The following is a 25,911-nucleotide window of genomic DNA, read 5'->3' as shown; positions in this document are numbered from 1 at the left end:
AGTCCACTTCTGTGGAGTAACGATTAGCATGTCTGACCGTGGAACGAGCGGGCCCGAGTTCAAATCCTGGCTGGGACAAATTACCAGCTTGAGGTGTTTTCCGGAGTTTTCCCTCAACTCATTAAGAGCAAATGCTGGGTAACTTTTGGAGCTGGACCCTGGACTCATTTCGCTGGGATTATTACCTTCATCTCATTCTGATGCTGTATAACCATAGCAGTTGAAACAACTTCGTAAAATAACCAATTAAAAATGGAGGATTGATGTCAAAGGAAACAAAATGTCCAGCTAATCCTGCCCCTACTCCGTCTTTAACCCATTTGCACTTACCGAGATACGAAATCGAGTTTCCGGAGTGACAAACTAACACTGCAGAAAGTTTCAGGTAGAAAAATATATCTGATAATAGACAACATTAAGATATATAGGTCGTATGCCAAGACTAAAAGGAGAGCAGTAAATAGGGAAGATTGGAGAATGCTGGGTTCGCAGTGAAAGACCTATCCTTGAGCAAAAACGAATGAATGAATGAATGAATGAATGAATGAATGAATGAATGAATGAATGAATGTTACATTATTAAGAGTTTACTTGTATGCTTTATATGTTGTGGGTTGCATCGACCCATTGCTTCTAAGGAGCAATGATATGTTCCGGATTGCAATGGCAAATTTCCGCTAAGAAGCAAGATGCGAGTAGATTACAGTAAAAATGGTACCAATGGACATTTATCCCGAATAAATGTTCACTTAAACGTTCCACGCTAATAACACAAAAACTATGATTTATTTGAAATTTGCTATAAGATTTCTTTATTTTCTCTTCCATTAAAAAACAAGAAAATGATACGAGGACTGGACGGCAAGAACCATTAAGCTTACAGGAAAGTAATTAGATTACTATGGCGTTTAACTCTTAGCACATTCTTGTAGGTGCTTACTCTGATGTACCTGAATAGAAGCTCATCATCATAATCGTTATCATCATCGTTATAAAATACTGTATCATACTTGGCTTAACTTTTCGAGGGCCGAACCCTGGAAGAGGCCAAACACTTATGTACCCATTGGCCCATTGTGCGCCTTACATAGTATATGTGCTAATTGTTTGAAGTCTGGCAGGTGGCTAGGGTGGTATTTGTGAACCCGATGTTGAGAGATGGGCCATCCTACCTTAGTCCTAACAGAGTCAGGTCCCATCTCCAAACTAGTACCTAAAAAATGACCCTTTTGGTGCTATTCGACAGGAATAGGCTACGTGCAGACACCAGGTTTCCCCTTCTCCCTTCCTCACCATCATCATCATCATCTTCACCCATTAGCTACACTACACTTACACGAACACTTGCACACACTCACCCTAGTACATGACAAACTTTTCACAGATACATATCACGCATAACGTGGCCCGCCGAAGTGGTGTGCAATTTAAAAATAGGTCACAGTCCTGCTATCTATCCGCAGTATGCGGAACCCTAGATCATATATACCCAAATTGTTCGGCGTTATAGTCTTTGACGGTAACAACTTTTGTCAGGTTTACTATGCTGCCATCTAGTTGTTACGTAAGGATTCATGTCATAACTCCCATTTGAATTGCATTAACGACTGTACTGCCATCTCGTGTTCGTTTACGGCGGACGGGTGGCGATCCCGGCGGTTGTCTCTTCAAAGTGCAACCGATTTTAACATAAGAATGAGCAATCTATATGTAATCTGGGGCCGAACCCGAATCACGCAAGTGAAGTGGGTAAGCATTAGATAAACACACACTTTCTTTCATTTTTTTCTTCTTTTCCTGTAACTCATCCTTCTCATTATTCCTTTCTCATCCACTTGGCATTGACAGTCATCCTAATAGACAATTATTCACACGAGTGGAAACCCTCTCGAAGTTTAATGTTTCGCGTCACCAGCTTTTACAATAAGTAATTAACTTTGCTGTAATTCTGCAAAATCGCAATGAAATGTTAAGTAGCGCCCATAATTCGTAATCTTAGTTACGGCCTTTTAAAACGAACAGGCAGGCACGAATTCCCTTCACAGGTCGGCCTGCACTCCACGGGGATATGGACGTCAAGACTTTGATAACCGTGGCAGCCTTGCTTGCTGTTGCTGCATCGCTGACGTTTGCAGAGGTACTATCTGGAACGGTCAAGCGTTTCATTGCCGTCTTTATCTTGTCTTCACTACTATAAAATGCTGTTTACAACCTATTATAATTGTCTATACTCTATTCAAAGGGAACAACTGCTGCATACGTATATTCTTTTTTAACATTATCCTTTATGAATTATCCAGATACTTCCCTTAACACCTTGTTTTCAAACACCGTTTACTCCTCTTCTCTAGCAATAAAGAGAATAATTTACTTATAACATAGCAAAGAATACAATTATTTAAATCTGAATATACTGTATCTTCATGTGTCCAGTTTCATATAACTGAAATGTTCTTCATTTCTATATTACAGTCGCCATCCTGTAGTCCTCTCTCTTCCATCATGTCAATATCACCCACCAGGCTGTTTTATTAGGTCTTCCTCTTATTTTCTTCCCAGTTGGGACCCATTCTAAAGTGCTCTTTGATAACCTATTGCAGCCATCGATTAGTTTTCACAAACTGTGTAACAGAATTTTTTAAGTTCAACTTTTCTCTTATCTTATCATTTCTAATTCTAATTTAGAGCATTGTGCTGGCTTGTTAAAATCAATTTTTATTCATTGTAATTTTGGTTTTAAATTTGCACTCATATTCCATGTTTCTCTATCATAAGTTACTAAACGTGTTTTAAATTTGCACTCATATTCCATGTTTCTCTATCATAAGTTACTAAACGTGTCACTATCGATTTATAAAATAATTGTAACTCCGTTCTCAGGTTGAGGCAGTTAACATGACGCTGTTCTACGAATCACTTTGTGGGTATAGTAGGAGGTTCATCCTCGATCAGGTATACCCAACGTGGAAGAAGCTCTCCAACAAGTATTTGGGCATAGACTTCGTTCCGTGTGGCGGTACTGAGGTGAGTAGGCTACCGGTACAGCTTCTAGATAAATATGGAACATAAAGTGCAATCGGCGAGTCCAGTTCTGGAACATCAGACCGTTCTCCATCTTGACTTGGCTTTACGAGGGCGGACCCAGGACTCATTATGATTACAGAGGCATAACATGAGAATAAAGAAACAAACAATATGCTATAGGACGCATAATTGCATGAATTTTTGGAAACCTCCATATTATACTCCGTAAATCCATTTCAGCTCCTTAAACTTAATTTTATCAACAGTAATCTCACTAAAAGTTTTGATTTATCCAGAGTGGGATTTAATTGACTATTACACGATTAGAAGAAAGTCTATAAAGATTAGAAGAAATAAAGTACTATAATACAATAAAATATTAATTGATTTACTAAAATTCTATTTCACTGATGTTAGCTTCATCAAAACGTTTGAAACGGAACCGCCATTTTCAGTTGACTGTTTATGCGGTAAACAAATGACGATCGCAAAACATGTTTCATAGTACCGTAAAGAATTTGCAGTTTGGAATTTTAGTAAACAAAGAAACAAATGTTAGTGAAGTGATAAAAACACACAAATGCTAGGGAAGTGATAAAATTGTATCGATAATCACCTATGATTGGTTGAAACACGTCCTTTCGTACCGTTTTATTGCTCAAAAGTAGTATGACATAGTAAAAGTATAATAGTCGTAGAAAACAAGTGTTGTTCAGGAAAATTGTAGTACCAAGTGAGGTATAAGGTTATTCTTCATGTGTCTTGAATCTTACTAACTTTTGGTTAAGTTACGACTAAAGTGTGAATTAAGTTGTGACTCTGAATACAAATTCTGCGTTTTATACCTACTAAAGTGAAACTGAAAGTGAAGTGACTTTCCTAAATATGACCTTGGGCACGCTGTAGCAGATTGTGCGTCCTATATGTGCGATGACAGTAAGTCCGACAAGTGCCCTTGATGTCCTTCGTAAATTGGACGCTAACGAGTGGGCCATCCTGTCTCAGCCCCTGACAGAGACAGGTCCCGGTTTACGGACGAGAAGCCTGATAAACCTCAGGGGTTCGGAGCCCTAAACTCTTCCTAATAAGAAGATGACAGCGTTTTCTGTCAAAAAATTAACTGAAATTATTATACACATTTATTTTATACATGTTTATTTCAAGTGTCTGGTATTAGTGCTGAAGAAAATAATTGAATAATTAATAACCTTAGGTAATCTTAATGAATTTCTCATTACTGATTAACAAATTTAACGACATATGTAGACCTATTTGTTCATAATATTAAACAAAGTGAAATTGAAGTAAAAATGGAGAGGAAACTTGACGAGATTCAATTAACTTAGTTGGATGTAAACTATGAGTATTATACGACTTAACTAGGGGTGAAATGTACACGGGTAATTAAATCGAAATACCTATTCATTATATTATGTAAATGATTATGTATTTTATTTATTCTTTCCGTGAGATCTCTGAAGATGGGTGTGACGTCACACTACACGTTCAACTTTGCGCAGGTTCTAGTTGGCCATTCTTCAGATTATGTTCGTTGGCTGTACTCGAGTGTTCAGTATTTCTGTATCCAAAACTAAGACGATGGTTGATAAAGAATCTAGGATGGTGTATTCCTATTACCTACTATGTATAACTTAATTTATAATATCTTTTCTTGTGAAAGTGAAAACAATTGCTTCATAAAGACCGAAACTTGTGGCACTAAGACCATAAGGTAAGCATCAACATATAACGCTCTTTAAATTAAGTAATAATTCTGTCTATTGCTATAATATGAAATTATTATTAAATCTTATCTCCTATATTTCAATAAGTAGTTCTGGTCGAGGAACAAGTCAATGGTGAAGTGAAGTGAGAAATGTGCGGCACATCGGTACAATACACCAGACACAAGATTCCATCATGTACATTAGTATGAACTGATGTTACAGAGAATTTATACAACGGTTTACTAAGAAGCAACTACCAGAATAGAAATGTGAAGCGCAGAAAAGTTTCATTTCATTTTATAGTGACATCACATAAAAAATGGCGTTTTTGATCAAGGAACTTTTCAAAATGTTATCGTATTTTATTTGTATTTTAGAAAGAAAAAACAAAAGTTTAAGTTTTCGAATATACATGAATTATGAGACTATATCATATATTTAAATAAAGGAATCAACTTTCAACAGAAAATGTATATATTTTCCCCTTTTAATCCCGTACTCGAATGTATCTTCATATTTTGAGTAGATGTCCTGATTCTCTACGTCTGTAGGATCGTATTTTGGAAAAATCTCCCAGTATTCTTCTATAGTTCATACTTAACATATGTCCCAATATTCCATCTATTTGATTTCGTATACCTCTGGTATTTTAACTGTATCTAACCTTGTACCGCATTCTTTCTATACTCAGTAAAAATCTCACGTTCTTTAAATTGTACTTTTGTTTCCTTTTCTGTTCATTGCCCATGTTTCTCGAACTTATATTAATCAAGATGCTGCTAAAAGTTGCTAGAATTTTAATCGATCTTTTTCCGTTATTTATTTTCCGTGAAAGATGAAAGTTTCACATATATAGGCCTATAGATGTTTAATTTACGTGTGATTATGCAGAATTTTAATTATAACATATTTTTCATATGTTACAATTCAGATACATGATTGACATACTTGTTATAGATATTTTGGTACCGACACTTAAATCCACCTGTCCTTTTCGTGTTTTTTTTTTTAAGTTTAGCTTACATAAAGACAATTATTTTACCGAATAATACAGAAAAAAATTCCAACGATCGTCAAGAAATATGTGAACAACCTTGTATTCACTACTGTATTTACTTGTAATACCTGCAAAATTTTCTTTTTCGTGTGAATGAATTTTGTCTCTCATTGATTGCTCATAGGCGGTAGTCTATACATCTTCCTGAGCGCATTAATTCAACATACGGCAAATTCAGTTCAATAAGAAGATAAAAACTCAACAATCTGCTACAATATTCCCTGCACTAAAACTTCATTTCATCCAGAGACAATTGACAGTCCCTGTGAAACAAATTGCTGGTATTCTGGACGACGTGGACACATGCGTCGATATCTAAGCAACAGAGAGCTGGGGACAATAGGCGAGGGCTGTGACAATGTTCGAGTAGTATGCAATGTTAGAGTAGGTTAGAAGGGGGTGCAGCTAAGTGTCCACTGTCAATTTTTCTTTGGTCAATCCTTTCTAAGGCCAAAACATAGTTATGAAATAACATGACTATGAAGATAAAAAAATTCAAAGCTTTTTAAATTTCATTTGTAACATTATGGAGTTAAATCTTTAAAGATATTTATTTTACTATCATTCCCTAGTTTATTGAGGACTTTTATTTCCTCCTACGCCGTAACTATCGATATTAAATAATATAAATACAAGGAATTAAAAAAAAAACAAATATTTTATTAATCTTGAAGAATAAACTCATACTACTTAAATTCCTTATTATTTTTCCCAGATTTACAGTCTATTCATTTTCCTATTAAGTCGTAAATAAAGATAGTATTAAAACATAGTAATGGATATTTAAAAGTACCTGTACTAGCTTTCTTTATTTCGAAGGGAAGAACCATTAAGATAAAAATAGCAATATAAGAACAAGTGAAAGATTTCAACTACTTAGGATTCCAAATAGATCCGGCAAAAGATCCAGATCCAGATCCAGGCACAAAACATTTCAACTTCTTTACTTCTTTGTGATGCGATGCAAACGACATTACACATTAGAAATCTAGATTAGATTGCTGGATACTGGCAGAAATGAGGTTGCAGAAATTATATTTTAAGATTCAAGGGAGAACATAGAAGATCGATAGGAAAAAAACCCAAGAAGTTCCAAAACACTCGTAGCTAAAAGTAACATCGCTATTAACAAACGTGAAGAACCATAAGGAAAGAGATATTTAAAGCACAACAATTAGCAATATCAATTAGCCTAATAATATATTATAATAAAGGTGCTAGTCATGGAGGCCCACTAGGTAGCGAGATGATCCCACCTTAGTAAAAAATAACATTGATAACTGCAGAGACGCTTACTACCACCTCATCCGAAGGAAAACTCCCTACTACTCATTTGTGTATAGGCTAAGGGACTAAGTCGGACCAGCCGGTAGGACTAGATCAGGGATGGGCACAATGTTTCTTCGCGAGCTCCGTATACACCACCTCTTCACTACTTCCTCCACAAATATTCTACATGTCTGCCTGTACGTAGGCCTAATTCAATGCCTCAACTGTTCAGTTAAGCCAGCCCACAATCACTATTAGTTGAAAATGCAGTCAGATCAATTTATCGCATTTCAAATCCATAGGCGAGTCATAGGGAAAAATATCCTTTTCCAATTGCTAGGTAAAACCAGCAAGGAATTGTATGAATGATTACCTAATGACAAGTCTTCAGACTTACGTTTTCGCAGCTAAGATGCTGGCAATCTTTGAATTAATTGTCTTACATGTGAACGTTGTAACTGGACACAGCCTATGCATGTACACATAAACAAACAAACAAATGGTGGAAATTACAATAATACAATAAATCACAGTAAAAAATTATTTACACTGACTACTTGGTTCTCGAGTCTATATATATTACAAGCGACTGTAAACATTAAAAGTGTTTCAAATGAAAAATGTATTCCTCCTCCTTTCTGACAAAATACGTTTTCTTCTTTCCTAATGAAGTGCTCGCTACCAAATTCTTCTATTAGAGCTCTGATATCCGAGCGCTGCACAGCCCTAAGCGGAGGTGAAGCTAAATTCATGAGATGTAAACACGTCCGAAATATTGTGAAAAAGGTGAACTGGATCACATTTATCTTCCCTCCGTTATACCATCTCTGGGCTAGATCATTTGGAAAAATCTATGGTTAACTAATCCCGTGATCTTCGGCTTTGCAGTAAAACACCTCAACAACTGCACTGCTGTTTGCCTCGGATTGTATAAAATGTTAGAGAAATAAGTGCAAATATTTTGATGTACAAAATTAACAGGAACTGAAAATTACTTTTCAACTTTCAATGTTTTCACTCCTCTAAGAGTTTGAGCAGTAATTAGCATTGCAGGACTATAGCATTTCACTTAACTCAGAGGTTATTCAGCACCGAAATTCAACTTGGGCAAGAAATGAACAAAAAGTATTCCTTGGAGCACCTATCAGACACAGACTTCATCTATGTGCTGTAAATACATCGCGAACCTGGGATATAATGCACAGAATGGTAGCCATTAGATTACAGAGGACGATCAGTATATCAAACTGCTGGCAAGTCTTGCCACAGCACGAAACATTTAAACTCCTACAAGATTTGGCTGTCCGCAGAAAGGCTTGGGTAATTAACCATAATGCGCCGTTGCCTAACATATGCCGCGTTTGTACTCACAATGTGATATGCGTGAAAATGCAAAGATTTTGCACTTTACTCTTTCGTAAGAAATTACAATGTCATTTTGTGTTGTTTCTTTCTCTTATCTTCCTATCTCTATCCTTCCTCATTTTCCCTCTCCTCTCCCTTCTATATCTCCGTCTCTCATTTTTTCTTATTCTTCTTTCTATTATTTATCTTCCTTGTCTTACTCCTCACCTAATTTTTCATCTAAAATTTAATTTTAATAGCTACACATATATTTTACTTTCCGATTTATAATCAGAAGCTTTACTATTACGCCATAAAGCGATCTCGAAGACTCACTTTAAAATAATTCACTTATTATTATTTGCTGTTTATAAATACACACAGAGAGACCGCCGGTTAGCTCTGTGATAGCGCTTCTGCCTCCAGACTAACCGACCCGGGTTCGATTCCCGGCGGAGTCATAGATTTTCGTGCAAAAATTTCTACTTCGGGACTAGGAGAGGTGGTGGTGCATAACTTCTAATCACTAGATTGTGTCCAATATGCCCGGTTAATTTTCCAAATCTCTCCGCAGTGCACATGAAGAGAAGGCATGTGTCACTGTTGACAGTGATTCGTCCGTCTGACGGAGATGTTAAGCCTAGCGGCCCCCTTGGCCTATTCGACAGAAGTAGGCTACGTGCCGGCACCGGATTTACCCTTCTCCCTTTCTTATCTTCATCCTCATCCAATCCTTACACTACACTTACATGAACACTTACTCATACGACCAACCTAGTACACGACAGAAAAGATACACATCATGCATAACGTGGCCCGCTGAAGTGGTGTGTAACTTCAAAATGGGTCAGAGTCTTGCAATGTATCCGCAATATGTGGATCCCGAATCACGCAAGTGAAGTGAGTAGGCATTAGACACACACATAAATAGGCCTACACAGAAATAGATGACATCAGGTTAAAGGCCACTTCCTGTAATAACTAAGGTGAATAGAAACTGTTTCGTGTTAGCTATGTCTCAGTCTAATTCGGAATGTAATTTTATATTTGTTGGGATGCTAAAACCCTTCATACCCCTATTGGAGCTATCGCCCCCAAACTCCCACTAGCGCATAATAAAAAACAGCATTAAAACCAATGAAATTACAGGAAAAATACTGGTATTTTCAGTGAGGTTAAGAGAGTGGAACAAAAAGAATCTATGAGCGGAAAAAAATTAAATTTGTAAGTCATATTAATTTAGTAATTTAATAAACAAATGTACGTTATAAAATAATGAAATAATTATTATTTGCCACATTCTACATTAAGCTACGATGAAAGCTATAATTGAAGGGTTCATAGCCATAGTGGGCCAAGCGCCATTCATTAAAAACGGAGAAAACAAGGGCTAAAATTAAGTGATTACCATAATTTAACGGACCATATAGCAAGTAAAATAAAGTATGCACATTAAAACTGAATGATATGTCAGTCTTCATTAAACTATGGTATTTACTTAACTTTAACTCTTGCTTTCTCCGTTTTTAATAAATGGCGCTTAGCCCGCTATGGCTCTGAACCCTTCAATTTAAACAGTCCCTATAAGTGCAATGCATGATTATTATAACATCAAGTAAATCATTTAGGGAATTTCAAGTAAAAGACGTAAGTCGTGTATATCCTGTGTACGGAAAGTCACATGTTAAAAGAGAAGAAATATACTGCAGTCTCTAGCAATAGTACGTCGGAAAACTCAGGCAGCTAACATGAAAGAGAGGAGTACAAAACCGGTATCTGACTCAACAGTGTATTATGGTTAATTACCAGGCTTAGTGATTTTTGTGTTCTGAAGACATTTATTCACTCACTTACTCCCTGGAGCTACAAGTCGATGTGACCCTTGCCCTTTTCACAAGAGCTTTCCACCTCTCACGATCCAAAGCTTCTATCCTCCAATTTTTTTTTACATTTCTCTTAAATCCTTTTCTATCTCATCAATCTATCTACTTCTAGGTTTTCCTCTTTTTCTTGTTCCATACACCTCTGATTTCAACATTGTCTCTTGTATACGATCTGCCGACATTCTTTCTAATTCCCAATCCACTTCAATCTTCCTGCTTTAATAAATCTAATAATACCCGAAGATATTTATTTAATCGTGTTCAGTTCGCTTATATCCCTCTTCAACCGAACCGTACAAAATTATCTTTGTTTAGATCTGTTATTCTTTAATTGTGAAACTGTTTTTATGGAATGGTAGTAACTTGCCGTTACTCGTCCAGAATCTACGAGCATGTCTCATAGATCTTGCTAATGGTGAGAAGCGTAGACCACGTATTCTATATTCTGTTTTTTTTTTTTTATGATTATGAATGATCGTATGAAACGCCTGCCAGTTTAGACTACAGGCATCTCTTTCGATTACGTACAGCGCATGCATTATGTCCAGACACTCCCCCACTCTTCCTACAGAGCTGCGCACGAGATCGGATGAGTCTACTTACGAATTATATGAGAATGGGTTAGTTTTTGTCTTGAACTCGGTAGACACACGCCCGACCTTCCCTTCTACTCCTGCCCCCTCTACAGAAAAGTTGTTCCGTACTGCACATCGCGTCTTGACAAAATGCATGAGCTGTACTCCATTATAAATATTCTCAGTTAGCTATTAACCTTGAGAAGCTAGTCGCCATGTGATGCAATAGAAAGATTCACTTATTATGTTGGATTAGCCTATATTCGTTTTATGTACGGAGTAGCAGGAGAACCTGTAAACGTGGTAAGCGAGCTCTATCAGCAAAGCTTTCCAAATCGTCGGATTACAAATAGACGAATGTTTGTTGCTGTGCACCAAAAACTTCGGGATACAGGATCTCTTCGTCCTATGATCGAGGGTCACAGACCGTAACGTGATGCTCCAGACCTACAGCGACAAGAAAACAATTCTGAGAATCGTTGGAGAGACTCACCATTAAGTATAAGAAGCTTGACGAGACAAATAGAATACTGTTCTCCAACCAGGAGATTAACCGTAAAAGGAATGTGGTTACTACTGCGTCATCTATTGGAGCGAAGTAGATAAATAATATTACCGTTATAACGTCAGTTTAAAAAAACATGCGCTCTCCTGCATATGTTATTTCCTGTATGGAGGGATTAAAAGACCAGGAGATTAATCGTGATCTAATTTTGTAACTAGGGCAGTATAAGTATGTGTTTATCAGTGTTATCGTTTGTGCTTTGAGAGTTAGCCAATGGATATACGTGTACCCATGTGTGTGACCTTATGACATCATATGACATCAACATTCATTCACAGCATTGCCCCGCTGCGTCTCATTCCCCTGAGACTTTCTCCTGATTGGAGTACAGTAAGTACAGCTTGATTGAGAGATTTTTGCCCCTACAAAAATGAAGTAGACAAACTAAGAGCGAGTTACTCATTACTAGGGCTCGGAAGTTGAAGACCTTAAAGTTAAAAATGACAGTGAGTATATGTAATTAAGTTGTGTGTTAGAACATGTAAGGTAAGCGTCTGGTTTATACTTTTTTGGAATTCAAAGAACACACGGTATTTAAAATGAAAATAATTGTTTCTTTTATAAACAGCGCCACAGATTTTGTTACCTGTGGGGAGGGTACTGTTATCTTCCTTTTGTTTACGTTTATTGTCGAAAAATTGTGAATAGATTTCGGAGTCAGTGTTCACCAGGCGTAACAAAGTGATAACGAGGATTCTACCTGAGACAGAGGGAATATTTTCTTAGCTTGAACTATACTACGTTGCATTACTAACTTTTAGGTCTTCAACTTCCGAGCCCTACTCATCACTACTGAAGGGCTGGGTCACACAGGTCAGGCCGCCCAGTCATAACACCTAACACTTCCTTCTTGTCATGTCGCGGTACACTCCGCCTTAAAACAAATATTCTTCCACACGTCCCGTTATTAACTACTTCGTCTTTGACGTCATGATGGCTTATATTTTCTTGACATGAGTGTCCCTCAACTTCGATCATAGATACTATTTTAATTCTTCCTCTTCCCTCTCCCCTCCTATGCACATTTGTGATTAAATTTCTTTCTTATGACGCAACACACAGCTCGCTCACTAGACCAACAACCAAGGACAAGGGCCATTAACGCTGAGTCGAGCTGTACTTCTTACTGGAGCCTGTATCGTACTTTGCGTGAACGGAAATTGTACTCTTAGCACCACAAAAGAACCCAGCATATCGAAGAAGCAGATTACCCACGGAGAGCTGAATTTTGCACCTGGTTCTTACTACAGTGTGAAAATAATGCAGAGTTTCCTCGTAAGGTGTTGGTTATCGATGAATAATATCTTTCACTAGCGCTGCAATTTTTAATTTTCGTAATATCCACGCGTGGCAGAATGAAACTCTAACGCCATTAATTGGGATAAGTTTGAATAGAGATTTGTATTAAATCTGTGGGCCAAGATCTTTAGAGACGAGCTGCTGGGTCCACTTGAGCTGCCCGTAAGTCTAAGACATATAGGTCGCGCCAGGGATTTTGGCAGATGGATTTTCTTAATGTGAACTGGAGAGCGAGTTCCTCACCGCTGCAAGATCGGCTGTTATCTCTGTCGCAGTGGAATGGGTAGGACATAAGAGTAAACATGCTCGCCCGAGTATTTGTGCACTCTGGACAGTCACCTCCAAAAACTAAACAAATATTACAGTAGTCTATATGTGTCTTTGGTATTCCCAAGAAACTTGTTCGATTAATTAAAATGTGTCTCAATGAAATTTACAGCAGAGTCCGTATAGGCCAGTTTCTATCTGATGCTTTTCCAATTCACTGCGGGCTAAAGCAAGGAGATGCATTATCACCTTTACTTTTTAATTTCGCTCTAGAATATGCCATTAGGAAAGTTCAGGATAACAGAGAGAGTTTGGAATTGAACGGGTTACATCAGCTTTTTGTCTATGCGGATGACGTGAATATGTTAGGAAAAACTCCACAAACGATTAGGGAATACACGGAAATTTTACTTGAAGCAAATAAAGCGATAGGTTTGGTAGTAAATCACGAAAAGACAAAGTATATGATTATGTCTCGTGACCAGAATATTGTACGAAATGGAAATATAATCTGTTTTATATATGGATATATATATGTATATGGAAATATGTTAATCCTTAGTCAATAGATAAGACTGAGTTTTACGAAATACGAACATTAAGGGATGGAAAATGGGAGGCAATAATGATCAAAATAATTATACCGATTTATTTTGTTTAACCAGCAGTCGTGCAGCCTTTAAATTTAAAACAAAGATTCACTCATAAAATTGGGTTAGACTATTCATCTCATCTCTCAGAATTGTTTCTAAAATGTATAAGGAAAGTAAAAAAATTCAATTTCATGTAGGCTACTCCCTTGAAATAACTTCAGTTTTTTTTTTACTTCCGAGCAGAAAGGAGAGAGAAAGAAGTCGACGATTTTAAAAATTCACTAAACTATATTTAACTAGAGACGTAAAATTTAAAATGAAGGTTACTCTCTACAATATTGGTTAAACATTCTTAGATTTTTTAAATACCATATCCTAAGGTACGGTACTGATGAAAAGGCAGAAGGGAGTGAGAAATCTCATGTCATCCGATCTCGATGAAAGTCGATATCTGGGGATCTTTGCGATCACAGAATACGAATAAGGTATTATTTAGTCCGACTTTGTCCCTAAAGCGGTAGAGTGGGACAAAAATGGGTGAAAAATTAAATTAGATATCTTAGGGGTTTTCGAGACGAAAATTACGAATAATACAATTTGTGCGATTTCAATATGGCAGTTTCAGTACTATGAATTATATTTAAAAAAATTAAACATCGGATATCGCAGAGGTAACACATGTACAGTATTTAAGGGGGTATGTAACACCTTTTGATAGTAGGCCTATACATTTAGTAAAATCCAAAGTGTAATTTCTACATATTCTGAATGAATGTTGTGCTGGAATTTAGTATAGTCATCAGCCAATACTTCTAGATTAATAAACAACTTTTTAGAATCCATAAAATACAGTATTTATTGTGAATGGTAATTATATTTTTCAATTGGTGCAATTTGTGCAGGGAAAATTGGTTTCTCCGATATTTTGTACGATTTCGACTATTTTAAAATGCTTTCTTCTCTGTTCTATTCACAATGTGCGTGTGAAGAAATTATTGCCCTTGTAATATCCATTACAATTCTATTTATTATACTCTTATATAAATCTAACTTCCGCAGCATGCAATTTTACCCAATTAACCAAATTATATTTTGATTATTAAGAAGAATCGTAATTTTATTAACTTGAATTGTCGCACCACCAGTAGACGATCCCTAGATTATTACTGGACAAATCTTGTATATTGATCTGGTAAGGGTAGGATTATATATATATATATATATATATATATATATATATATATATATATATATGCGCAATGCAATGCTTTTTCCTTTTAATTAAGAATTAATTTAATTTAGAAAATGTAGGAGACGTATTGTAAAATCATTGCGAACGGAAGTCATTTACATTTATTAAAGGTATTCTTTGAGTAGGACTGTACCGTGGTGTGTTTCATAATAAGGATAATTGATATGAGCTGCTGTTATGAAAATATGAACGACTCAATGTTATTGCATCTCATTCTCGCAGCTTACACAAACAATATTGGCTCGCCTACTGGAAATGTCATCTGCCAAAATCTGTGCCTCCGACTATACCTGCACAAACAGCGCCCAACGAGCGCGCGCGCTCCTTCGGAGCGGGAGAGCCGTATTTACCGCTCGCCGAAACGGAGAGGAAGATACGTCAGAATAACATAGATTTGCAATAGGTAGAGGAGGGGGAAACGACCACTCAGTTATCTAGTGGAGTGCAGTGTGTATTCTAAGTAACTGTTTCACGTTGCTTATCTACTGCTAAAGTACAGTATGGAGGAATCTAAAAGACAGAACATAACATTTAACATTTAACGATTTACAACTCGATCTTCAATGTGACTTAAGGGCTAAAGATCGTTTGAATAATACTACTAGCCTGGTTGATTTTTACAAGACTAAACATTAGCAATAATATCCACGACTACACAGGCTGCCTGTGAAAATGATTGCTATGTTTGGCTCAACATTTATATTTGTGAGCAACTGTTTTCTATAATCAACTTTAATAAAGGCAGGCATCGAACATATGTAACCGATGTTTCATTACGATCAGTAGGCTAGTGTTCCTTTCAGCTGCCAACAGCATAAAACCCCATTTTGATGTAGGCCTACTGATAAATAAAACTTTAACAAAATAATATTGTACATTTAAGTAGCTATATAATTTCTATTATTTCTGTAAAATAAATATTTCTTTATTAATTAATAATAGTCCAAGATAGATAGTTTTGCAAACACTGAACGGGAATTCATTTCATAGACACTCGTAATAGTACTTTCTTTTGTGTACATTTTGTACGAGATCACCCCTTCTTCCAGTCCATCCTTATACAGAGCGCAGTCAATATCTGCCTCCGCTCGTGAGCTGTGAGCCGGCTAGGAGAGCGCAAACCTTGTGCAGGCCTAGTCTAAGAGATGCGAGATATCTTCACTTCTACAATCTAGGCCGCCGGACATTCTGGACGATGTTCCACAACAGACATGTGGTTTATGCATCATGGAGCAATTGCTCACTTCAGTAGTGAAGAGTTCGCCGACGTCTAGATCGTCATTCCACGAATCGGGGAAGTCGTGCCGGTTGACCGACGAGATCCCCGCCCCCACTTTCAATCCGCTGGATTTATATCAGTTGGGGAATCTCAAAGACCTGATATACCAAATGAAAATTGCCGATGAAGCAACACTGGAAGAATCTGGGATGATATCGCCAAGTATAGCTGAGGTGGGGGCGGGTGAGAGCTTCTTGGTATCGCCGCATGCAAGCCAACCGTCGAGCTGAGGAAGGATATTTCAAACCTTTTCTCTGATTCCTTTAGGAATTTTTGTCTAATAATGTTATACAATAGTAAAAAGGTTACTACTTTCTGTTAACAATTCAGAGGTCATTTTATTCTCGTAAGTTTCTTTTATTTCAACAGCAATACTTTGGCCTATGTGGATTTCTTTTAATCTTTTTATGAAGTTTGGAAATTAAGTGCCGTTTATAAAGTGCGTTTGAGCATTTAGATAACATTATTTTCAATGCTTTTATAGCTGTCTACCACTACTACGAGTGTAAAAATGTAACTTTGTTCGAAATTCGAACGTCTTATAGTACAAAATGAATAATAATCAATGGAATCCCATGTGTTAATGTAAAAATATAACAAAAAAGCCTGCTTGTGTTATTTGCTTAATTGTTAAGGTATAGTGACCTTAAGGCAAACCTGGACCATAGACTGTATTACCCTCACAAACCTCGTCCTCCGCAGATCTAGCGAGGCGTCTTTATGAAAAAGCAAAATAAGCTGGAAGTATTAACGAACCTAAAACATAACATTTTTATTTGTAAAAGTAACTTCGAAGATTGAGGAAAGTTTTGCATAGTATGGTTTAGTACATCATTCCAGATTACTCCTAAAATATTTGCTATACACCTTACATCTCCATACTATACACCTTACATTTCTATACTGTGTATACATATGCGAATCTCGCAATTCTAAGTATTGATAGTTAGACGGAAAACCTGAGTTTTATAGTGAGGAAAGGCTGTGTATTAAACCTTAAAATGGGTTGAAATTTTTATTATGCATAAACACAAGTAATTTATTGAAGCATTAAGTTTGCAATCCGTCAATTTATGAAATTTGTTTGTAAGATGTGTTGAAATTGACGGCCCTGCATACAGATGTATATTAGTAGCCTCTTCAGAGATTTCAGTCTTATCTGCAGCAATATTAATATAGTGATATAACGACAAGGTGAAAATATGTGCTTCCTGAATTACTGGGAATTCACCGGGCACTCATAGTACACAATAGTCAAGGAAGTTCCACAAGAAAATCCTTAATATGTTAGACCTGGTGACCGTGCAGGACAAACTATTGCGTCCATTCCGTCCGATTAAATGTGACACCGATGATTTAAATCTAAAAAGTTCTCGGAAATGTGTAGACACGGATAAAATCCAACACCTTTCGGTAACGGGATTTGAACCCATAATCTTAGGTGTAAACACCCTGCGTGATAACCATAATGCTAGGGGAACACGCTGATAGAACAGAACAAAGTGGCTCGATCTGTCGAACTAGTAGCGATGCAGTGGGGTAGTGTTCACGTAATTGTGTAACGGCAGGATTGCATAGCTCCACAATCTGCAGGGTGTGTTGGTTGATTCACCAGTATATAATATTTGAATCAGAGAGTGCAGAAACAGCACATGTCACTATTTGTGGCGAAATGAGTTTATTCGAGTTTCATGGACTGTTGACATAGGGCTATCATTCCATGCAGAAAAAAACATGTCAGTATAGCGGTCTCACATTTGGAGACCTGTGAAATCCTGGAAGCGCGCAGAAAAAATTCATGTCAAAGACATGTACTGTTTCATTGTGCTTTAGTCTGTCGCCACAGAGAGTGCCACTTTCAGACAGTTGCCCTGGACAAAACAGTAACCATAGGCCTACAGTATTGCGATTTTTTTTAGGGCTGGTGACAACTGATCGGTTTCAAAATACCAATCATTACTTCTCTCAAAGAGGGCATTCTTTCCTCCCGAATGATAGACATTTTTTATTACTGAAGCGAAGTTTGCGATGGCAAGATCGACTTTATTCACTAATGCAATACGTTGAGGTTATTGTGAATTCCAGTAAGCAGAGATATTTCACAGTGAAGTTAGTAGACTCTAGTCTCTAGTGATATGTTAGACTTTAAACAATGGTGGCCGACGTGCTTAAAAAACCTGTCTATTGAATCCTTGAGGCGTGGTGTGCCAAGAGGACAAATGAAAATCTTCCAGCCCACCGTTTTCACACATATTTGTTATGAAGCGAACGAAATTGCTATTGTGAATTTATCGATAGTTTAGTCAAGGATATCTTCAAACTAACAAGTTTATTTACATGACGAGCTTATGTATGAAGTACAGAGTAGGTCTATGCATATATTATATCCCTAATTTGGCAAATAAACTTTAGTTGAACTGAAATTATTATACTACAATTTTGATTCCTTGCAGAAACAGCACATGTCAAGCTAATATATATTGATTTATTTCAATAACAATACATTAGATTCCAATAAATTTGATATAAAACGACACATCTATTAGGCTTCTATCTGAAGAAGCCAGTACTATAACCATTGATGTGGTCTACTACCAGTAATACCGTTTTTGTGCCTACTGAAAAATCTAGGGCCATATTCATAGACTTCTTAGTGCAGGCTTCCGGTGGATGATCAGCGAACTAACGTTTTTCGTATTCATAAACCAGTGTTAGCGACATGTGATATGAATCCTGTACAAGTAATCAGTCGATAGCCGAGGCTAGTTTACCACGCTCGTAGCGCGGGCTAGCGAAATGTCTATCCATAACACCCTTAGTTTTCATTACATATGCTGTTTCTCCAATCCCCGATTCATTTATTATATGCAGATACAAACTTATTTCTTTAACATGTCGTGTAAAATATAATTACTGAAATTATATTCTATAAGAAAGATCTGTCACTGAGTTGAGTCGGAAGAGATTAAACGGTCTACTCCACAACAGCAACAATAACAATAATGATGATGAATATTATTATTATTATTATTATTATTATTATTATTATTATTATTATTATTATGATAACGTCGAAACAACAAGTCTAGATACGATGTTGAATTGGTACAAAAACGATGAGAGCACTCTTTGTTCGACGAAACAGGTTAACTGTCATACCATGTGAATGGCGGTGGTGGTGCCGTGACAATTATATATAAGTGTAAATTTATATTAGCATATACAGCATGAGATTAGTCTACTGATATTTACTGCAGTATTACGACGAAGGCGAAGGACACTTCAGCTTCACGTGCGTTCGTGGGCGTGATGAATGTCACGCCAACGTAATGCAGGCGTGCGTTGCTCATCTGTTCCGAGACGACCAGGAATTCGTTGTCAAGTTCGTGGCATGTATCATGGAGACGGCTCACCCTGACAGAGCTGGACCACAGGTAAGAACCTCCATACATCACGCAGACCGGTCATGTAAATCATTGTCCATGCATGCTGCAAACATTTTCTTATCAATTACGTCGTGTTTCTTCTTAACATCTCCAGGAAAATTAAGGGAGTATGCCTGTGTACATTTAAATGTGTGACGACATTCCTTCAAAATTACTCATTACACTTGTCAACGAAAAAAAAAAAAGTCTTCCACTGGAACAAATTCTTTTGCATTTTACTGCAATAGATGCGCTGATTCCAGTTTTGGAATCAGTTTTTGCCTAGCACATGAAATTTTTAAGAATTTTACAACTCTTTGCATATAGGATACAGTTGAAAATTATGACTTCCGCTTTTTAATATTATTATTTTTATTGACTTAAATGAAATAAATCGGCCTATATTAGAGAAACATTTACATGAATTACAATACCAAACAAGACATTAAAAAGTTGCACAGAAAATATTCTTTTAGAATATAAAAGTGGTTTTCGAGAAGAAAATAACCTCCATTGATCCACTATTTAGTATGAAATTATTAATGAGAAGAAGAGAATTTAATTTACAAATTTGTATAGATTTGTGGATAATATCAAAGCATTCGACAGGATTAAGATAAATATGTTATCTAATATAGCCTAGTAAGTTAAAAAATACATCTTTCTTTCTTTCTTTCTTTCTTTCTTTCTTTCTTTCTTTCTTTCTTTCTTTCTTTCTTTCTCTCAGTTTAACCTCTCCCTTCTAGGTGCATTTATACGACCCACGCCACCCGGGCCTTACAGGGCCGCGACTAAAAAAATACATAAATAAAATATTACAAAATATGGGCTTAATTCAGGTATACAGTGAAAACAAAATTTTTAATAAAAATAAATAATTAAGTAATATCTGATTCAAATATAATGAACAGAAGAGATCAACAGGCATGCCCATTCCCACGCACATTATTCAATATTTATAATAGCCTAAATGAAACTACATGTATATAAAAATTGACCTAAGTTTATAAGAGAGGAATCAAAATTGGAGACAACGAAATAGTAAATACATTCTTATTTGGGGATAACCAAGCGTTAAATTGCTAATTATGAAGATGACTTACAGAGAGTAATAATGATCTTAAATAACATTGCAAAGACATCGGAATGGAAATCTCAAAGACAAAATCAAAAGTAATGACATTCATTGTCACAAGCCCAGTAAGAAGCAAAATAACAGTACATTATAACTGTTTAGAAGAAATACAAAGCTTTAAATATCTAGTAAAGTAAAGTAATCCATGGCGCTATAGCCCATGAAGGGCCAAGACCGATCAGCCGGCTGCTGGCTCACGTCCACATGCCGAAGCAAAAGTGGACGATCATCCAACCAGACTGGAGGTGTCGTGTGGTTAGCACGATGATCCCTCCAGCAGTTATAGCAGGTTTGCGAAACCGGTTTTTCGCTACCTATCGTAGCTCCACAAGTGCATCACGATGCTGGGTGGGCAACGGTCCTATACACTGGCCGCAATTTCATGAGAGAATTTCTTCCACCATGGCTTTAAATATCTAGGTTGTGAATTTTCTTACAATAATAAAGCAGACATAAAACAGAAACTTTCAAAATACATATACATTTCAGGAATTCTGAACAATATATTGTAACCCAATACTATATAAAAATACTTCACGATTCAGGATGTAAACACTTCGGCTCTACCAATTCTAATATGTGGTAGTGACATCTGGACACTAAAGCAAAAAGATAAAAAAAAGATTTCGTACAGTTGAAATGATTTTTTTTTCGGAAAATAAAAATTAAGATATTTTACAAGAATTAAATGTAACATCATCTGAAGAAAGAATTTAAAAAAAAATCTTGTCTCTACAAATGATAAATGATAATCCTACTTGTTGGAGACGTCACGGAACACCAATGAAGAAACTACTAGATGAGCTCGATACAGATCTATTTAGGTCTATTTTGTGATGGTTGATGGTGATGATGATGATGATGTACGATTAATAAGCTTCACAAACCCTTTTAAAAGTGCTTGAGACCTTTACTTTCCTGTTGTGTGTGCATGTAGTTGACCGTTGTACTCCATAGAAACCAGCAGTAGCCACTCATCTTGTTCGAACCAAATTGGCCTTGGTATCTTGTTTCCATTACATAATTATAATATTCACCGATGAAATATTTCACCATATTCATCACTTACATAACCGGGATTAGTTAGAAAGAAGTCAAGGTGGGAACGCAAAAAGTGCAACTTTAAAGATATACAACACAGATTCTGTATGCTCTAAGCATGTTATGCATTCACATACTGTAGTTATCAGCTCAAATTCACTAGAAATCCTGTTGCCACACGAACGAATGTGTCACTGTCCTATAACCTGGTCACATGGCCTTATTTTTTTACTTGGTTATTTAACGACACTATATCAACTACGTGGTTAGTGATAGAGAGATGAGGCTGAGGATTCGTCATAGATTACCTGACATTTGCCTTACGGTCTGGGAAAACCTCATAAAAACCCAACCAGGTAATCAGCCCAAGCTGGAAACGAACCCGCGCTCGAGCGCAAATCCTAATCGGCATGCACGCACCTTAGCCGACTGAGATACGCCGATGTCTACGGCCTTCTTCATCGTGAACGAAGTAGATTGTTTTTTTTTGTACTATTGAATCACTCGTAATATTAGCAATGATACACAAAGAATTATGAAAAATAACAATTATAGAAATACGTAACGGATTTATAAAAATTGTGACGCGAAGTATCTCGTTCTCTACTGTGTCAGTTTGGTTTGTTTTTTTTTTAAGTAGAAATAAATTATTTATGTTATATAAACGCCTAGTTCAATTTTATAATATATTGTATACAGGGTGAACCGTAAGTCATGTCATTAATTTCAAGGGATTATTATTTTAGATATTTCAAACAAAAAAGTTTGAAATATTTTGATTTTTTTTGCTTCTTTTTCGAGATAGAAATTGTTTTGCATGAAACATTTCATAGAGTTTTTTGGAAAAGCCATGGATTTAATTCCAAATTTGTTTACCCAGTTTAAGAGAACAGTGTATTATGATAATAAATGACTGAAAGAGTTTTAGTTTTGTCCTTTACAAGTGCAGAAATTTGATCCCAACAAATGTAACATTCTAAAATTCCTTTGAAGAACGAAAAGTTACATTTGTTCGGATCAAATTTCTGCACATTTAAAGGACAAAACTAAAGTTCTTTCAATCATCTATTATCATAATACGCTGCTCTCTTAAGCTGACTGAGCATATTCGGAATTAAATCAATAGTTTTGCTAAAACACGCCATGAAATATTTCATATAAAACAATTTTTATCTCGAAAAGAGAGCAAAAACAAGCAAAATTGTATTAAACTTTTTTGTTTTAAATATCTCAAAGAATAACCTCCTAAAATTAATGCCATTACTTAAGGTTCAGCCTGTATATTCAACATTATCATCCTATAAGAGTATTAAAATAAAGTTATGGAAAAATGATTGGAATTAGGCCATGGAAAACTTACATTCAGACTGTAATAATTTTATTTTCAGGTTAATGAATTATCTTTAAATCCGATGGGAATTTAAGATTATATATGTAGATTTCGTCATGCCAAAGAATAACAAACGCTGTAATGTAAGAAATGACGTACATTTTTTATATGCATAATTATGAATTTTTCAGTGTGCAGAGAGTTTAGGAACTGATTTCGAAAAAATTCAGCAATGTATGATCGGCAACGAGGGCGAGCAGCTGATGGTGACGGCATGCAACAGACACAAGTCTGCAAACCCGCCTATAACAGTTGTGCCCTGGATGTTGTTTAATGGGGTAAGTAAGCACTGTTGTTGCAAGAAACTACTACTACTGCTGCTGCTGCTGCTACTACTACTACTACTACTACTACTACTACTACTACTACTACTACTACTACTATTATTATTATATCTATCACTACCACCAAGGACTTATTACAGGCCTATAATAGTAATATTAGTAGTAGTAGTAGTACTAATAATAATAATAATAATAATAATAATAATAATAATAATAATAATAATAACATTAATAGTGTTCCAATACTTGTATATATTTATAATCTTGCTTTATAACCTCAAAATCCTGGTAAACGCAGATGAAAATAACTTAAGAGGCCCCACTCACCCCAGTGCATTTTTAACTATTGCAAATGACAAATAAAATAAGAGGAAAGTAGAGAGAGTTTATCACAAACTCCATAATGATCTGGCCGGGAGTCGACCTTGTGCCGCCTGGATGGAAGATCAGAGCACTAGCGCTTGAGCCACAGACGCGAATTCCTTAGTCTTACTGGAAGTAAAGACAAGTTACGTGTTGTAGGCGTGCGTTTGTGTTAGTAATTTTTAGCTTAAAGTGAGACATACAGTACGTACTATACCAGTCGGCTATTTTATCTTTCCACACTCGCATGTGTGCAGCACCTTTTTGTTGCATTTTTCATCATGGAACCGAAATATGTGTAAATAACTATGTTTTTAATATAATTTGAATTCTTCTTAGACCTTGAAAGTCTTAGTTGGACGAAAAGGAGGTTAAAAACGACAAAATTCCTGTGCAGTGAACAGTAATCATCTCCCCGTCCGCTATAAAACATTCTAACATAGAGTTCCACCACCTTTTTCTCCAGAAAAAATGTACTAGTTACTACTATTATTATTATTATTATTATTATTATTATTATTATTAATAAAATCAAATAAATGTGTCGCGATATCGTGGGCGTTCAGTAAAGTGTGTCGACAGTCAAAAAAAGGTTGGGAACCACTGTACGAGTACTAATGTGTCAGTGTTGTGTGTGTGTGTGGCTTGTATGTATGTATGTAAAAACTAAATGTTATGTTTTATTTAACGACGCTCGCAACTGCAGAGGTTATATCAGCGTCGCCGGATGTGCCGGAATTTTGTCCCGCAGGAGTTCTTTTACAGGCCAGTAAATCTACTGACATGAGCTCGTCGCATTTAAGCACACTTAAATGCCATCGATCTGGCCCGGGATCGAATCCGCAACCTTGGGCATAGAAGGCCAGCGCTATACCAACTCGCCAACCAGGTCGACCTGTATGTATGTATGTATGTTAATATGTTTTATCTAACGACGCTCGCAACTGCCAAAGTAAAGTTATATCAGTGTCGCCGGTGTGTCAGAATTTTGTCCCACAGGAGTTATTTTACATGCTAGTAAATCTACTGACATGAGCCTGTCGCATTTAAGCACACTTAAATGCCATCGACCTGGCCCGGGATTGAACCCGCAACCTTGGGCATAGAAGGCTAGCGCTATACCAAATGCGCCAACCAGGCCTACATGTATGTATGTATGTATGCATATTTGCATTTGTATTTGTATTTCGTATTTGTATCTTGTGTTTTGTGCTTTGTGTTTGGTATTTTGTATTCTGTGTTTCGTGTTTTGTATTTTGTATATGTGTGTATATATATGTACGTATGTATGTATATACGTATATATGCCACTAAGGAATTAGGTTAAGTAATCATTAGCTAGGTATAAAACTTACTCGGAGTGACCCACCGAGTAAGCTTCCAGGCCGCCCCTACTAGGAGGAAAACTGTAAATTCGTCCGATGAACATAATTACCTACAATCTGACAAGTAGACTCGTCCGCATTCCTATTAAATATCGGTATCATGGGAGTGTAAACTCGTCCGCATATCTACCGAATGCTAAAGAGAACATATTCCTTCCCATTTTATCCAGGCTTAGGACTGGCAAGTGACATGATTAAAAATGTTTTTCATGAAAAGAAGTATTTTTAATAAAATCTACCATGGACAAACTTATCTTGAATTAAAATGATAAGAAGTAATTTTAACAAAATCCACCGTGGACAAATTCCCTGCTTTATGATTTTCTAGGGCTTTTCATATACGCAGTTGCTTATTCCTGGTAGCTAGTTTAATTATTCTCTGTGTATTTATACTTCGTAGCTTCATGTACGTTTCTGTGCAAAATTATTTTAAAACGTTGATAAAATCGTAAATGTTTCGATCAGCAGTATTAAAATTCTTGTTGAAATTTGCATGAAAAGATTCACATTCGTTAGTTGTGTGAGAAATGCTATTGGAGTTAGACCATATGTAAGAAGGGAATGTAGCATCTTCTGGTACGTAATTATCAACCAAATAGAAAATTTTACTAGCCGTTCATCTTCTGGTCGTATTGATGACAGCTCAATCCCAAAATCTTGGCCCACATCCTCAGGTTCCAAGTAGACAAGACAAAGCAATTTCTTAACCATTTCCTTATATCAGTCTTATTATTGTATTCCACAACTAATCGAA

The 25,911-nt window shown here is 36.3% G+C and overlaps 1 protein-coding gene across 1 annotated transcript in view; it reads left to right on the top strand.

The window, feature by feature from the left end:
* Positions 1-2,050: 2,050 nt before the first annotated feature.
* LOC138706116 (gamma-interferon-inducible lysosomal thiol reductase-like) overlaps positions 2,051-25,911 on the top strand; it is a 29,770-nt gene continuing 5,909 nt past the window's right edge. The window contains exons 1-4 of the mRNA XM_069835096.1: positions 2,051-2,137; positions 2,881-3,024; positions 19,392-19,568; positions 23,257-23,403. Of these exons, the coding sequence (XP_069691197.1) occupies positions 2,069-2,137; positions 2,881-3,024; positions 19,392-19,568; positions 23,257-23,403 (537 nt within the window). The 5' untranslated portion in view covers positions 2,051-2,068. The remainder of the gene's footprint in view (positions 2,138-2,880; positions 3,025-19,391; positions 19,569-23,256; positions 23,404-25,911) is intronic.

Source organism: Periplaneta americana, chromosome 9, assembly GCF_040183065.1.
Source record: "Periplaneta americana isolate PAMFEO1 chromosome 9, P.americana_PAMFEO1_priV1, whole genome shotgun sequence".
NCBI lineage: Eukaryota > Metazoa > Arthropoda > Insecta > Blattodea > Blattidae > Periplaneta > Periplaneta americana.
This window is presented reverse-complemented; position numbering and strand designations above follow the sequence as displayed.